This window comes from Scyliorhinus canicula, chromosome 12 (genome assembly GCF_902713615.1).
Source record: "Scyliorhinus canicula chromosome 12, sScyCan1.1, whole genome shotgun sequence".
Taxonomy (NCBI): Eukaryota; Metazoa; Chordata; class Chondrichthyes; order Carcharhiniformes; family Scyliorhinidae; genus Scyliorhinus; species Scyliorhinus canicula.
Window position 1 is genome coordinate 146,335,627 of NC_052157.1, and position 14,132 is coordinate 146,349,758.

Sequence of the window (14,132 nt, forward strand, 5' to 3'; positions counted from 1 at the left end):
GTGTGGGTGGGTGGATCGGTCACACCAAATTGCCCCTTAATTGGAAAAAAATAATTGGGTACTCTAAATTTATTTTTAAAATAATGAAAAAGCTCAATTTCACTCTGCCCAGTGAGTGAGTGTGGAGGGGGTGGGAAAGGGACCCTTCAGGAAAGCGCAATGGGGCCGGGAGCGCGCGCGAAGCCCCGCACGTCATGGCCGCATTACCGCCCTGAAGTCGCCATCTCATTCCGCCCCCGCTGACGAAAGGGCACCCGGCCGGACGGATCGCCGGCACGTCGGAGAGCGGGCAGAAGGATGGACAGAAAGAGCCAGGCGCGCCGACCCCAGCCGCAGTCGGAAGGGCGGGAAATCCCCACCGGGGCGGGCTGAATGGGCAGCTGGAAGCGGGGAACTCTTTGGTCGGCCGCGTGGTCGTCCGCGCCCGCCGGCACTACTTTGTGCCGTTGGCCTGCCTGGAATGAGGCGAGGGAAGCGGCCGCCATTTTGATCTGCTCTCGGCGAGAGGCGGTTGGCCGGCCGCTAGTTTCTCAACGCGCGACTCGGAGATTCTCCTCGAATAATCCATCGTCCGAGCGCAACCCCCCCCTTTAATCTTTTTAAAAGTCTCGTCTTAATTTTAACACAAAACCGTTGGCGGTTTCTTCCCCGATCCAGCCCCATCCCAGCTCGAAGTCTCTCCGCACCCCGCCCCGGCCTCCCGTTATCCTCGTCTATCTCTTTTTTTCTCACCCTGCGAAGTCTCACCAACCGCCAGGATGGAGGGGAACGGGATGCAGAACCACAGCGGCGTGATCCGGGGCCCGGCCGGCAACAACGACTGCCGCATCTACGTGGGGAACCTGCCGCCTGACATCCGCACCAAGGACATCGAGGACGTCTTCTACAAGTACGGCAGCATCAGGGACATCGACCTGAAGAACCGCCGCGGAGGTCCGCCGTTCGCCTTCGTCGAGTTCGAAGACCCGAGGTACAGGCAGGGTCGGGTCGGGGCGAGCGGACATGGCTCTCCCTCCCCCAGCGCCGCTGCATGGGCTCCGCGGCCCGTGCACCACGTGGGGCCCAGATTCCAGCCACTCCAGATTTTATTTGCTGTTAAAAGAGATTGTATTTGGTGCATCTTAATTTTGCGGGATTGCGTTTGGTAGAACTCACTTTGGGGAGGGGAGTTCGCGGTTTTGCGCAATTTTTTTTGAGGGGGGGAGGTTGCATTTGGTGCAAGTGCCTTTTTGGGGTGTCGCATTTGGTGCAAATTTTAGGGGGGGTTTGTATTTGGAGCAAATGTTTTGGGGGATTACGTTTGGTGCAACTTTTTTAGGGCTATTTGCTGCGAACGTTTGTGGGTTGAGTGGTACAATTCTTGGGGGGGGGGTTGCATTTGGTGCAACTTTTTTTAGGGGGGTACATTTAAACAACTTGTTTTCGGGGGGTACATTTGGTACAACAAGTTTTGGGGGGGGGGGGTGTCCGTTGCCTACTGTTTGGAGCTGCACTCTGCTGAATTAGGCGAGAAATCGAAGTAACTTGTACGAGTCAATGGCAGACTTTCAGAGCACGGTTTGTGGAGTGTTAAAATAACCGCGGTGTCGATGCACTGCAATTTAATTCGCTGTATGCAGTCGTTTTTTTAAGCTTTTTGATCTTACAAGCGTGTAATTGGAGGCATGTACATCTGTTCGCCATTTTGCTGCAGAACTCGAAGGACGCCACGCAAGCCCTTTGTTTGGCGGGTTTTTGCTGCAGACCCGCGTAAACAGGAGAGGAGGGCGCCGCAGGTTGTGGGTGGGGGGAGAGAGAAGAAGAGACACTCGTTTAAGTCGGAACAGTGGGTTCAATTTGTTGGTATGTTGTATTTGGGTCGCTGTAATCTTAGACTTGACAGCAGAACACACGGCAAGCCCGAAATGTGCCCAGTCGGATTCAGTCCTCATACATAGGTCCTCTTCATAGCGGCGCCTGTTTTGCCAGGTTTTCGATTTCTAAATTATTGATGCCCCAGTTGAAAATGGTTAAATCACCACTACCCATTACCTTAACAAGTGGATTTTAAACGTTTTTGTGCTTTTCAGGGATGCCGAGGATGCTGTATATGGTCGAGATGGTTACGATTACGATGGTTACCGTCTGCGTGTTGAATTTCCAAGGAGTGGGCGAGGGACTGGAAGAGGGGGTGGTGGAGGAGGAGGTGGTGGCGGCGGCGGTGGGCAGACCCCCAGAGGAAGGTACGGGCCCCCCTCTAGGCGCTCAGAATATAGAGTGGTAGTATCAGGTGAGTCAACATGTGGAGTGATTACTTTTCATTTTGACTTTGGTCGAGCGGCCTGAAGTTCTTATTAATATACTTTTTTTTCAGGGCTTCCTCCAAGTGGTAGTTGGCAGGATTTGAAAGATCACATGCGGGAAGCAGGTGATGTATGTTACGCTGATGTTTTCCGTGATGGAACTGGTGTCGTGGAGTTTGTTCGCAAAGAAGATATGAGCTATGCAGTACGAAAGCTGGATAACACAAAATTCCGATCTCACGAGGTATGTGACCTAATTCTGAAAACCTTAACAGATGATGATTAAGAGCCATAACTTAACTATTCATTTGGACCTTCAGGTAAGACTGGTCAAGAAATTGACTCCCAACGAATGGCTCGAGCAAATTGGTTTCTGTTTATGGCTAATACCTTAAGACACTACCTGAAGGGTGGGTGATGGACCATTTAAATTTTTAATTAAGGGTGAACATACTGTATTGATTTTTACGATTAAACAACATTTTCTGCCTTTATCATGGTCCAAAAACTTCAATATACTGTATATTGAAAGAGGCTATTTTGGTTGAAAGTTTGCCATTGAATGAACTAAGGAGGTAATCTTTCAGCAGAAAAGAAACTTGACGTAGTATTAGCCTTACTCAGTGGCTTTCCTGATTTAACGTTTGAAAGTAGTGAACATTTCTCTTCACGTATTCAATAGGGAGAAACAGCATATATCCGTGTGAAAGTTGATGGTCCAAGAAGTCCAAGCTATGGAAGATCTCGTTCACGTAGCCGCAGTCGAACCAGAAGCCGTAGCCGAAGTCGCAGCAGAAGCCGTAGTTACTCTCCCAGACGAAGCAGAGGATCTCCCCGCTACTCGCCCCGTCATAGCAGATCACGCTCGCGTAGCTAGATCGTAAATCCATTGATGGAATTCCTTGTAGTACACCACCACTCTTTTTCCCTAAACAGAACGAATTCTTTATTTTTAAATCCACGTTAACCTGTTTTATTCAAGTTTAGTGCACAATTTAAATTGAAATCCATTTAAAGAGGTTTGCTTCTCTTCGTTGTTAACATTCCCTCCTATGTCATTATCGAAGTCTGATAATTGTATAGACAGAGTAGGTTTGGAGTTTGGAAGATTTCAAAATGGTGTCAACATGACTTGGATTAACAGTAAACTGTTGCAGTAATTTGTTAATGTTTATAGTTGATTTCATTTCAATTGAATAAATCCTAATGTGAGAATTGTAGGAGGCTATGTAGATAGGACTGTTGTGAACATTTTTGTGAAAACCTTGTGTTGTACCTTATCTTACCTTTTCATGTATTTTCCTATAGACATATCTCAACTGAGGATGGATTAAGCATTCTTTGGATTAAAGGATTGTGGAGATCATTTCAGTCATATTAGGAATGTCAAATCGTGTCTAATTGGAGGAGGAGGAGGAATCTGATCATTTATGGAGGCAATGGTATGACTCCAAGTGCTATTGTCACAATTAAACTTGGCAGTATTGAAGTTGTGCTTCTCTTGTACAAATGGTTGTATAATCCATGAGCTATGGTGTTACTGTGCCGGGTTACGAAGTTCTGTGCGGCATCAATACTGCTGAGCTTGCATGTTCTGTGTGACTAGTCTGGCATTGGTTTTCACCATTTTGAACAGAAGTCCTATTGATTAAAACTTTTTTTGAAACTTAAAAAAGAATTAAAAAGTAAATGGCTGTCTTTCAGCAGTTTGGTTACCTGGATCAAAAATTCATCAATCTAGTTTGTAAGCAGTTAAGTGGTGAATTAAATGTACAGTACAACTCAATTGCTAGATTTCACATGGTAACTAGAAATGAAGGTGTCAATGAAAGTAATTACTGCACCAGTAAATTTTGTGCTAACTGAAGTGTGTAGTAATGCTATCAGGGCTTAAATTGATATCCACTAGTCCAACATCTTGTTCCTTCATGTACATCCTAAATAAACTAAACAGTATCCATGACATACTTTAATGTAGTTAAGTATGCTGAATGTATGGCTTCTATCATGTGTGCCCATTAGTGGACTACTATGATGTTGGGTTAGTGAATACTTAACTACAATAGTAAGTTGTCATTTTTTAAAATGGTATTGTGGAATAAAGTTTCTTGTTAAAATATGTAACAACGTTCACATTGACTGTGGGGGTGTGGATGCAGTTTATGCTGTTCATCTGTCAAAACATCTGTAAATATTGGCCAGATGATAGCTATAACTGTCCCACCCCATATTATCTTTGTTGTTTGTTATATCTAACGTTTGCCTCCTTTTTTGGTTTTGCTGGTTATTAAAGGTTTGGATTGGAGAGGGCTCATTGGATCCCAATCCTTGGAGCTGGATCTATGGATTCAATTCATTGTGAGGATAGGATAGGGAGGATCATAACATGGATTCATGGAGCGGGATCATATTACCAGGAGCTGTAGGAGTGGATTCCTGCCCCAATCAAATCGTGTATTTGTGGATTTTTTTGTTTTGTTATGTTCTCTTTTTTTTTTTGTTTTTTCCCCCCCTGTACCCACAATTGATTATTCCAAAAAATCATCCTGTTGATTTTTGTCAGTTGGAGTCCAATGGATCCCCGTGGGATTGGCTTTTTTTTTTGCCTTTTTTTCGTAAACGGAGTGAAACCAGGACCAGGAGAGGTACGCTGGAGCAATCTCCTTGGATGGATTCGGCATTCAGGATTTGGTAACAATTTAAGGAGGATGATATCTTAACTTTTTGTAACTATGAATAAGGGGTATTTTGTTAAATATTAAGTCTGAATTGGCTGTGCATACTAAAATTAAGGGAATAGATAAAATTGATTTTTGGCCCAAATTAATTACTTTTACTCATAGCTTAAATGTTTAACCTCCATTTTGACAATAAATTCTTTTCTAATTGTATGTGAGTTTGTGATTTTGTGAACAGGTGTTTGATTTCCATTTTGTATAATTTTCAGGAATATTAAATAATCCTCAAACTGTTCACATTGAAATGCTGAATAATACGCATTTTATATATTCCCATTGTTGCATTGCCACGTTGCTTATGCAAGTTCCTGTTTTTGGTAATTAACAAGGATGATGTCTTGGTCTTTGTCACGCTGGCATCTATCTACCAGTAGTTACCCTGACATTTTGGTTAGCGACAGAATTGAAATCTAAAGTCCCAACAGAACAAATCAAGATAATTCCACAACTAAATTGATGCCCTTAAAAAATCAAGTATGCTAAAACATGACACAATTTCTCATTTTCACAAACTGATCTGTTAGATGGACGCTGATTTCCAAAAATAAAGACAGGGATTTGTTGGGTTGGCTTTCATTTTTTCTTCCCGGAAATGGTTTCTTTCATTTAAAGGGGAAGGAAGATGTTGCCAGTAGTTGCTCCTAAAGCATGCACTTGAAGTAGTGTAGAGACATTTTGTGGTTAGCATAGTTTGATATACTTCATATGTTCAGCAGTGCATACATTTTTATTTTTTTTCCAACTCCCTGAGACATTAGATAACACGTTCCTGATGAGTGTACTGGCTAAACACAGTGAGTCAAAGAATGTTGTGAATTTTAATAAAGGATCAACAAACACGTTGCTGTTTTTTTTTCACATTTCATTTCAATGGAGTTTTCTATCTTGGTTGATATACACGTTCCCTGTGTCAAATATTGCAAAATGGCACGTTCTTTCCTTACTAGACATAACTTATCTCCACAACTTCTGCACATTGGTTTTTCATTGCTGTTTGAAACAAAATGTTTGCTCATTGATCCCGGCCACCTGTGACTTAATTTGTATAGCAGATTTTGGTAGCCTGAGTATTTTGGTAAGTGACTAGAATAAATGATTTACAGACAAATTGTATTCCTGTCCCATACATCTGTGATGTTGCACAAAGCAATTATACAGTATTCTGCATAAAATGTTGTCTAGCTGCTTCTACAAATAGGTGCCAATTTAACGTCAAGTAATAGAGCTGGACTATGCTACACTACATCACTTGCTTAACCACCGACAGTTGCTTAACTCTTAATTTGACCCCCAGATGGCTGGGAATCAAATGCTCACATGCTATTGCACAGCCTAAATACACTTCCCCATTAATTACCTGAAGTGCTGAAGGCTTAATTTGTCACTTACCAGCTTTTTGTTGATGACTGATTTTCTCTTGTTCTGAAAGACATAGCATAGACAAATCTGAGCTTTCATTACTGTTCTTTAATTGTGAAAAGGCTAGATAATGCATCACAATAATTGACCTTTCACTGTGCTATAGTTGAAGCTTCCACCTGGAAGCTTGAAATTTAGTGTTAATGAATTTTTAACTGCATTTGGCGGTGCCGTGAAATGAATATCTAGTTCATCACAAGCGGGCTCTTGCATGTTTATAGAATTAGTCTGCTGCCCTAACTCCTGATATCTCATACCCTTGCAGAACTGATTCAAAGCAATGCAAGTTTTAATGGTTGGCATATTATTTTATTTTGGGTGACTATTCCAGGTGCAACACCAGAACATACTGATACAGAATAGAGTACCAATATTTTTCTCCCAATTAAGGGGTAATTTAGCGTGACCTCTCCTACTCATGAACGCAAACTGCATACAGACAGTGACCCAGGATTGAACCCGAATCCTCAGCACCGTGAGGCCACAGTGCTTCCCTCAGTTCTTTATTATACATGGGGAATAATTGTAGTTTAATCTCGAAGAACAATCTGTACCATATCTGAAAGTTAAAAATGGGAATAATTTTATCACTGAATGTACATTATTGTTTAATGCAGATGGTATTTGGCTTCCACAAATTTGTGACCCTCTTCAGCAAAATGAGCGACCTAATCACTCAATTGATCCCCAGCATATTCCATCCACTTAATGTGACCACTCTCATCCCTTTATGATACAGCATTTGAACTCTATGGTTGTTGTCCACAGTATTGCATTTAGAATGTAACTACATGGAACCTTGTACTCTTGTTCAGCCACTGTTCACATTCATGGTACTAAGGAACCCTGCAGTTTTGCGTTAGTGCATTGTGAACATCTGGGATCTTGGTTTGGGAGGGAAATTTACCAGTAGTCTCTTTGATTGATGCAATGCCAGACCCATTTCTACCCCTCCAAGAAATGTCGGCCTCTGCCAGTTTCCTGTTGCTAGTTGGCATTTGGTATTGGTGGCAGCATTGTTGAACCCCATTTGTTCTTGTGACGATGTTTCCATAGTGGAACTTTGGGATTTTTGCCCATTTTGTGTGTTTATGCTCAACACAAACAATATTCTTAATCCCATGTGTGCACAGTTTCCATATCCCTTTATTGCTGCACATTGATATGTATTAACTACTAGTTTGTTCTTAAAGGGTTTCTGCATTTCACACTTTTTCTGCCTGTTGCATGCCAGATCTTATGCATTTGATCCTTTTTCAATGCTCCCCGATTCCTGACCTGCGGGAAGGCACCATATTTTTTTCAAAACAAAAGAATCACCATGTAATCTTAAAACAATTTCCATTCAGGGTGGCTCACAATTGGTATGTAGATAGAAAGTTTCCACAGCTAATTATTAAGTCAATTTTATTTTGGCTGTCTAAGTACCATTGAAGAGGCTATGGGTTTTGGCTTAGGGATGTGTTATTTACTACATTGCAGCATTTCCCCATAATCCGAAACATCAATGATGATGGGATTTTAAATGGCAGTGGGTCAACAGTTCTACCAGCTCTAGAACTTGGGGGGGGGGGGGGACTAAATATTTTTTTCTTGGCTTAACTATGCCCTAAATAAAATGAGTGAGATGTTTTGAATCCTTTAGTTTTATGCATTTCATTCCGCCAAACAATTCTTTGGCAGGGGCAAAATGTTTGATTTGTTAGAAGGCACAATTAAGTGAGAAATTTATGATGGGAGGGGGAATGAGGTCAAGAACAACTGGCAGTGATTACAAGGCAGTGATCTTTAAGAGTTTGTAACTTAGATTCTTTTGCCTTTGAATTATTCCAGTATAGGTACTTTAGTATACAATATGCTGTGGTTTTATTCTGTTTTGGGACTTTTTTTGCAGGTGTCATGGATGGTGATGGCCATTATGCTCCATGTAGTTGATGCGTGATGACGTCAACACTGAAGGATTAACAATTCTGACGTGATTACTGCAAGTTTGAGTGATAATCAGCAGTTGATTGCCAGGAAATGGAGCACTTGCATCTAGCATGGATACCTAGTAGTGAGTTAGCCTGATATATAATCTCTTGGTTCAGTTGACATGAATATTTTTGAACACTATCTGAACCCTGAGATTAATTGCAGAATATAACTCGTTACATCTGTCAAATCTTAAGCAGTTTGCAATCAACTTTGCCAGATAGCTTGATATTGTTAGAATTCAGTTCCGCATTGTACTTTTCAATGAGGGTACTCCCATCCAATCCATTAAACAGAAAGCCAAACTAGGCATTTCCGTTATAAACTGCTGTTCTTTAGTAGTTTTTGAAATAAATTCCTATTAAGGGCAAGTTTAGTGTGGCCAGTCCACCTTGCATATCTTTGGGTTGTGGGGGTGAGACCCATACAGACATGGGCAGAGTGTGCAAACTCCACACGGGCAGTGCTGTTCAACAGTAGGAAGAAATACTGAAGCTGACAAAAGTTACCTGGGAAAGATAAATTCGTTTAGTGTCAGCTAGCATTGTAAACCGGTCAATCAATAGTAATTTTTAACAAAAAGGCTTCCCAAACATGAACAGATAGCTGTGGTACTGAGACTCAATCGTGCCCCAATTTACACCTCTGCAGGCGATGGTTTGATTCTTTAGGCACCAGAAAACATCAACTTTGGCAAATTTGGTTTTTCGTGTGTGAACCTTAGCCAAGTGAAATTGGGATGTCTTGAGGCTGGGGTGGGGGATGCTAAATGAGGTTTCATGCAGTGGACTTTTGCTCACCATTGACGATACATTTCCCATAATTCATTAACCATATTACAAAATAAAAAGGTAAGTGTTTACTCTGAAGAAAATTGCAAGTCATAAGTATCAATACCTCTGCAATATAACCGAATTTCTGAACTCATAGTTGAAATATTTCAGGATTAATATCACCGTGGTCATTTTTAATGGTTAAACTTGCTCTTTCCTTCCAGTGCCTAGATTCTTTTTATTCTAATACAAAAGGCAAGGTACTTGTGTTCCAAGAAATACAATCTGACCATAGTTCTGCTGTAGACTGATACCAGAGGTGCTTGATCTCTACCCATCTAAACAATATTAGAGCAGTTCAGGGGATTAATGATTTGTGGCTTTTAAGTTTGACTTTGAACTAAATGTGCAGTTAATTAAGCATTATCCAGTAATGGGTGTTCAAATTATCTAGCAAAAATTAAACTGGCCGTAGCGTTAGTTTACTTTTTTTTCCATTTGGGGACCGTTGAAAGCTTTTTGGTAATTTTAATTATTAATGGCATCACCATGGGGTAGTGTGGATAATTGCAGCTGGTGTGAAGAGGGTGGTTTCAGGTTTATCAGATGGAAGGGTTGGAGGCCAGTAAGTAACCGTTAATTTTTGACGCAGGTGGTAGGTTGGATAGGGTGAAAGGGGGGGGGGGGGGGGGGGGGGCGATTCAATCTGGGAGATGCAAATCCAGAAGAGCTGAAAGCTAACAGTGGGGAATTTAAACTTCACTTTCAAATCAACCAGATGTGAAATTAACCATTGTCTGCTGTACACACCTTAATGTTGTACAATTACTAGCACAATTACAGCCTGTGGTGGAGTGCGTTGGGATGTGGATAGGGACGTTGATGTGTGGAGATAATTTGAAATTGATTGGTTCTGGTATACGTTTCTGCCAAATATTTACATTGAGAAAAATTGGCTTTTTAAAATCAGTAAGTAATTAAGAGTCACAAATTGCAATGGGGTCAGGTCCTGAAATTTGGCAACCCTGGTTAGGGGTGGTGGGTCTTTTGTTGGGGGGGGGGGGGGGGGGGGGTGGAGAGAAGAGGAGCTCAATATTTTGCCAGTATGAGTGAGGGATGGAATTTGGTTTAATGTCCGATTGCTGAGATTGAGGTTCGGACTCAGTTTGGTAAATTTCTAGTCTCTAGAAATCTGCGATGGGTTCAAAAAATGTTTCACGCAACCTTTTTCCTACCCTTTCTCATCAATATATTTCATGCCCCTTTGCCTTGTATTCAGCTTCACTTTGCATCTATGCTATTTACGTTAACTATTAACACTTCCAGCAAATGCATCTGAAAGCTTTCACCAGACGTACGGTTTTTTCTCCATATAACCTGAAGGATATAAGGATTGATATCGCCATGCAAAAACACTACATAGTTGCAAATTTGAACTCCATACAGTGCATGAACAATTGTGATATTAAATGAGTCAGCTTGGCAACTTTCTGAAATTAAATAAACTTTCAAAAACAGTTTTGAGAAAAATGGGGGTTCACAAGTGAAAGATGTGTAAATTAGAATATAGAACATAGTGCAGAATGAGGTCATTTGGCCAATCGAGTCTGCACCGGCCTACTTAAACCCTCACTTGCACCCTATCCCAGTCAACGATGACCCCTCCTAACCTTTTTGGACATGGGGGCAATTTAGCATGGCCAATCCACCTACTCTGCACGTCTTTGGACTGTGGGAGGAACCCGGAGGAAACCCATGCAGACATGGGAAAATGTGCAGACTCTGCACAAACTGACCCAGTGGGGGAATTGAACCTGGGTCCCTGCTGCTGTGAAGCAACAGTACTGACCACCGTGCTGCCCTTGCATTGAATATTTTTAATATTGCATAAGCACAAGGTTAACTGAAGAAAGCTTTTGAAATCTTCTCTAGTGTATCAATGTTCAAAAAGTTAGCTGTACAGAAGCGTCATACCAGCTTGATGCTAAGCTGCAAACTACGAAATTGCATCTGTAGGGTGGCTTGTGGCACAGTGGATAGCACTGGGACTGTGGCGCTGAGAACCCGGATCGAATCCTGGACCTGGGTCACTCCACTCCCCATGTTTGCACATTCTCCCCATGTCTGCCTGGGTTTCACCCTCACAACCCAAAGATATGCAGTTTATGTGGATTGGCCACGCTAAAAAATTGCCCCTTAATTGGGTACTCTAAATTTAAAAAAAATAAATTGCATCTGTGTGTGCACACATATAGATAGTAAATCTCTAGTATGGACTTGACGGGGCTTCGGGGAGATACTTTTAAGTTCTCCACATAAGACAATGTTTTGGTGAAGTTCAACTCTGAAATATGTTTTCAATATTTGGGCAACATGGTAGTGCAGTGGTTGGCACAGTTGCTTCACAGCTCCAGGTTCCAATTCCTGGTTTGGGTCACTCGAGTCTGCACGATCTCCCCGTGTCTATGTGGGCTTCCTCCAGGTGCTCCGGTTTCCTCCCACAGTCCAAAGATGTGCAGGTCAGATGGATTGGCCATGCTAAAGTGTGAAAGGGTGGATGCTCTTTCCCAGGGCTGGTGTAGACCCAATGGGCCGAATGGCGTCCTGCACTAAATTCTATGAAATATGATTTACAAGGGTGAACGTGGGTGGGGCGGGAATAAGAGAACTTGTGCTGTTTAGCTTTTAGGTAAGATTGTTTATTGGTCATCCAGGATTAGTTTTCATAGGTCTGCTGTAGTTTATAACATTCTAACTTTCCTTTTTTGTTTGAAAAGATGGTGCCTTCATTAATGACCACTTTAGGAAATGTTCTGTCCACGACCAGGGCAAGAATCACGCTTTCCAGATGAAGCAGTGATTTACTTCTGCTTTCAATTTAGTGTACTCTATTTGCTACTTGTGATCTGTACAAGGGGGAGACCAAACACAGGATTGGGTGGTCACTGCTGAACGTTGAACCTCCCATTTTGTCCCCCAATCTGACTGAACTTCCAGTCACTTGCCACTTTAATTCCAGACCCCACTTGTGCTCTGATGCTTTTTCTCCTCGGCCTGTAACTCAATTTGTGAAGATCAAGAAATGTATCTCTTTGGATCAGGCAACTTCCATCACTTTGGATCCAGCACTGATTTCAACAGCGTCAGGCCATAACTTTCCATTTGTTGGTGGTGCTAATTGGTTTGCTGGTTTCATTCCACAGTTAATATTGCTATTTTCAGCCTTGTCGGAGACCTTTTCTTTACTTTTTCCCTGCCTAGTCTATTTGTTTAAAGATTGAATCTCCAACTTGCAGTACTGTCAAAATGATAATTGACCTGGAATATTAACTGTCTCCACAGATGCTGTCTGATTTGAGTATTTCCAATGTACACAACTTATGCCTTCAACTTCTCAGCATGAGTGCATGTGTGGTTAAAAATCTGAGGCCCCAGAACAGACTCTTGAGGAACACCACTTCTAATATCGTGCCAATTAGTCACCTACCCCCCCCCCCCCAAAAAAAATATCAATTACTGACCTATGTCACAAAGTTGTCGAATTCCATGCACTTTTCCTAGGTGCATTTGTTATCAACTGACTTGAAACAGGGATTTCAGTGATGAAAGTTCAAATAACAATTGGACATATTTATAATGTATGTATGTATTTATTCGGATGCATATCAAGACTGAAGATGGAAGATTTTTATTAAAGATTAATATACACCTAACCTTCGCCTATGCATTTAAGAGGAAGATTGTGAGAGTTGGTGGGATCATTGTCCACCTCCGCTTGCAGTCTAGCCTCCCCAAGTCAGAAGTTCGGATTCAAGTTCCAGTGACGGACTGGAGTGCAAAAAAAAATCAAGGGTGGCCCTCCAGTGAAGCCCTGAGGTGAGTGCTGCATTGTCTGAAGTGCTGACTTTTGGATTAAAGGACCTGATCTCAAGCTGTTTATTTTAAAAAACGTCGCATTTGTGTTTGGGGGGGGGGGGGCGTAGCTAATCCTCCACATGAAAAATACTTTCGCTATCACGTTGCTGTTGGGAGCTTGCTATATGAATGTTGCGTTTCCATTTTAATCATGATATCTAATTGCCAGTTAGAATGTCCACTGGTTGTGAAAGGTGCTACACAATGTTTTCGCTAAGGATGCGATAACGGTTTGAAAGTTATTCAATAATTTGATAAAAGCAAACCGATTTTAAAACGTTTTGGAGAAACCGTTCCTTAGTTGCAATGTAATTCTTTAGCTCATCTCGGTAACTGGGAGGGTGAACATTTCTTTGTTGGCAAGGACTTCAATGTTTGACTTATTAAAGAAAGTTCGATTGAAATGAATACAACGTACTGTATAGTAACTGTTCAGCTCGTGTGAAATAAAGTAGGTTAAGGACTTGTAAGAAGTGTTGCATTGTCAAATGTTTTGTCTGCTTTCTATCACATGGAGTCTTAATGTTGCATTCGGTTATGCTATTATACAAGTAGCTACACGTTTGAGAACTAACTCCCATATTGATAGGACTAAACTTGTATAATACCTTTTCATTACATAGGGACATTACACAGTAAAGTATTTTTGAAGTGTAGTGAGTGTAAATGATTTAAGTGTCGACTTTCAGGTGCGAGTACTACTGAACCAATGAAATTCTTCGAGCCTTGAGCACATACTAGACTGCAATTTTAGCTCACGCTGAGGGAGTCCGCACTGACAACCAGTTATAGGAGTGCCACGGAATTCAGGAGTGTCTACAGCACATCTAAATTGTACAGTAACATTCTGTTTTGGTTTTCTCCTTTGATGCAGCCAGATATAGCAATTGGAATTTGTTTAACGACATGGACCAATATTTCACAATTATCCCATCTAATTTGCTAACTGTTAAAAGTATTATTTTGAATACTCAAGATGGCTTTCAATCTGACGTAACGTTGGCAAACTGATTTATAAATTTTGAGCTATG

The 14,132-nt window shown here is 41.6% G+C and overlaps 1 protein-coding gene across 4 annotated transcripts; it reads left to right on the forward strand.

Moving 5' to 3' along the window:
* Positions 1-443: 443 nt before the first annotated feature.
* LOC119974993 (serine/arginine-rich splicing factor 1) lies at positions 444-13,571 on the forward strand. 4 transcript variants are annotated; one of them, XR_005462633.1, is made up of 6 exons: positions 444-970; positions 2,070-2,269; positions 2,354-2,526; positions 2,965-3,724; positions 8,334-8,495; positions 12,529-13,571. XR_005462633.1 is itself a non-coding variant. In XM_038814416.1 (4 exons), the coding sequence occupies exons 1-4, from the start codon at positions 759-761 to the stop codon at positions 3,157-3,159; spliced, it is 780 nt and encodes a 259-aa protein (XP_038670344.1). In that variant the 5' UTR covers positions 444-758; the 3' UTR covers positions 3,160-5,859. The 4 variants fall into 4 exon arrangements, 1 of the variants encoding a protein (XP_038670344.1); XR_005462632.1 differs by lacking the exon at positions 12,529-13,571 and having other exon boundaries at positions 8,334-9,257; XR_005462631.1 differs by lacking the exons at positions 8,334-8,495; positions 12,529-13,571 and adding an exon at positions 4,576-5,859.
* The last annotated feature ends 561 nt before the right edge of the window (positions 13,572-14,132 follow it).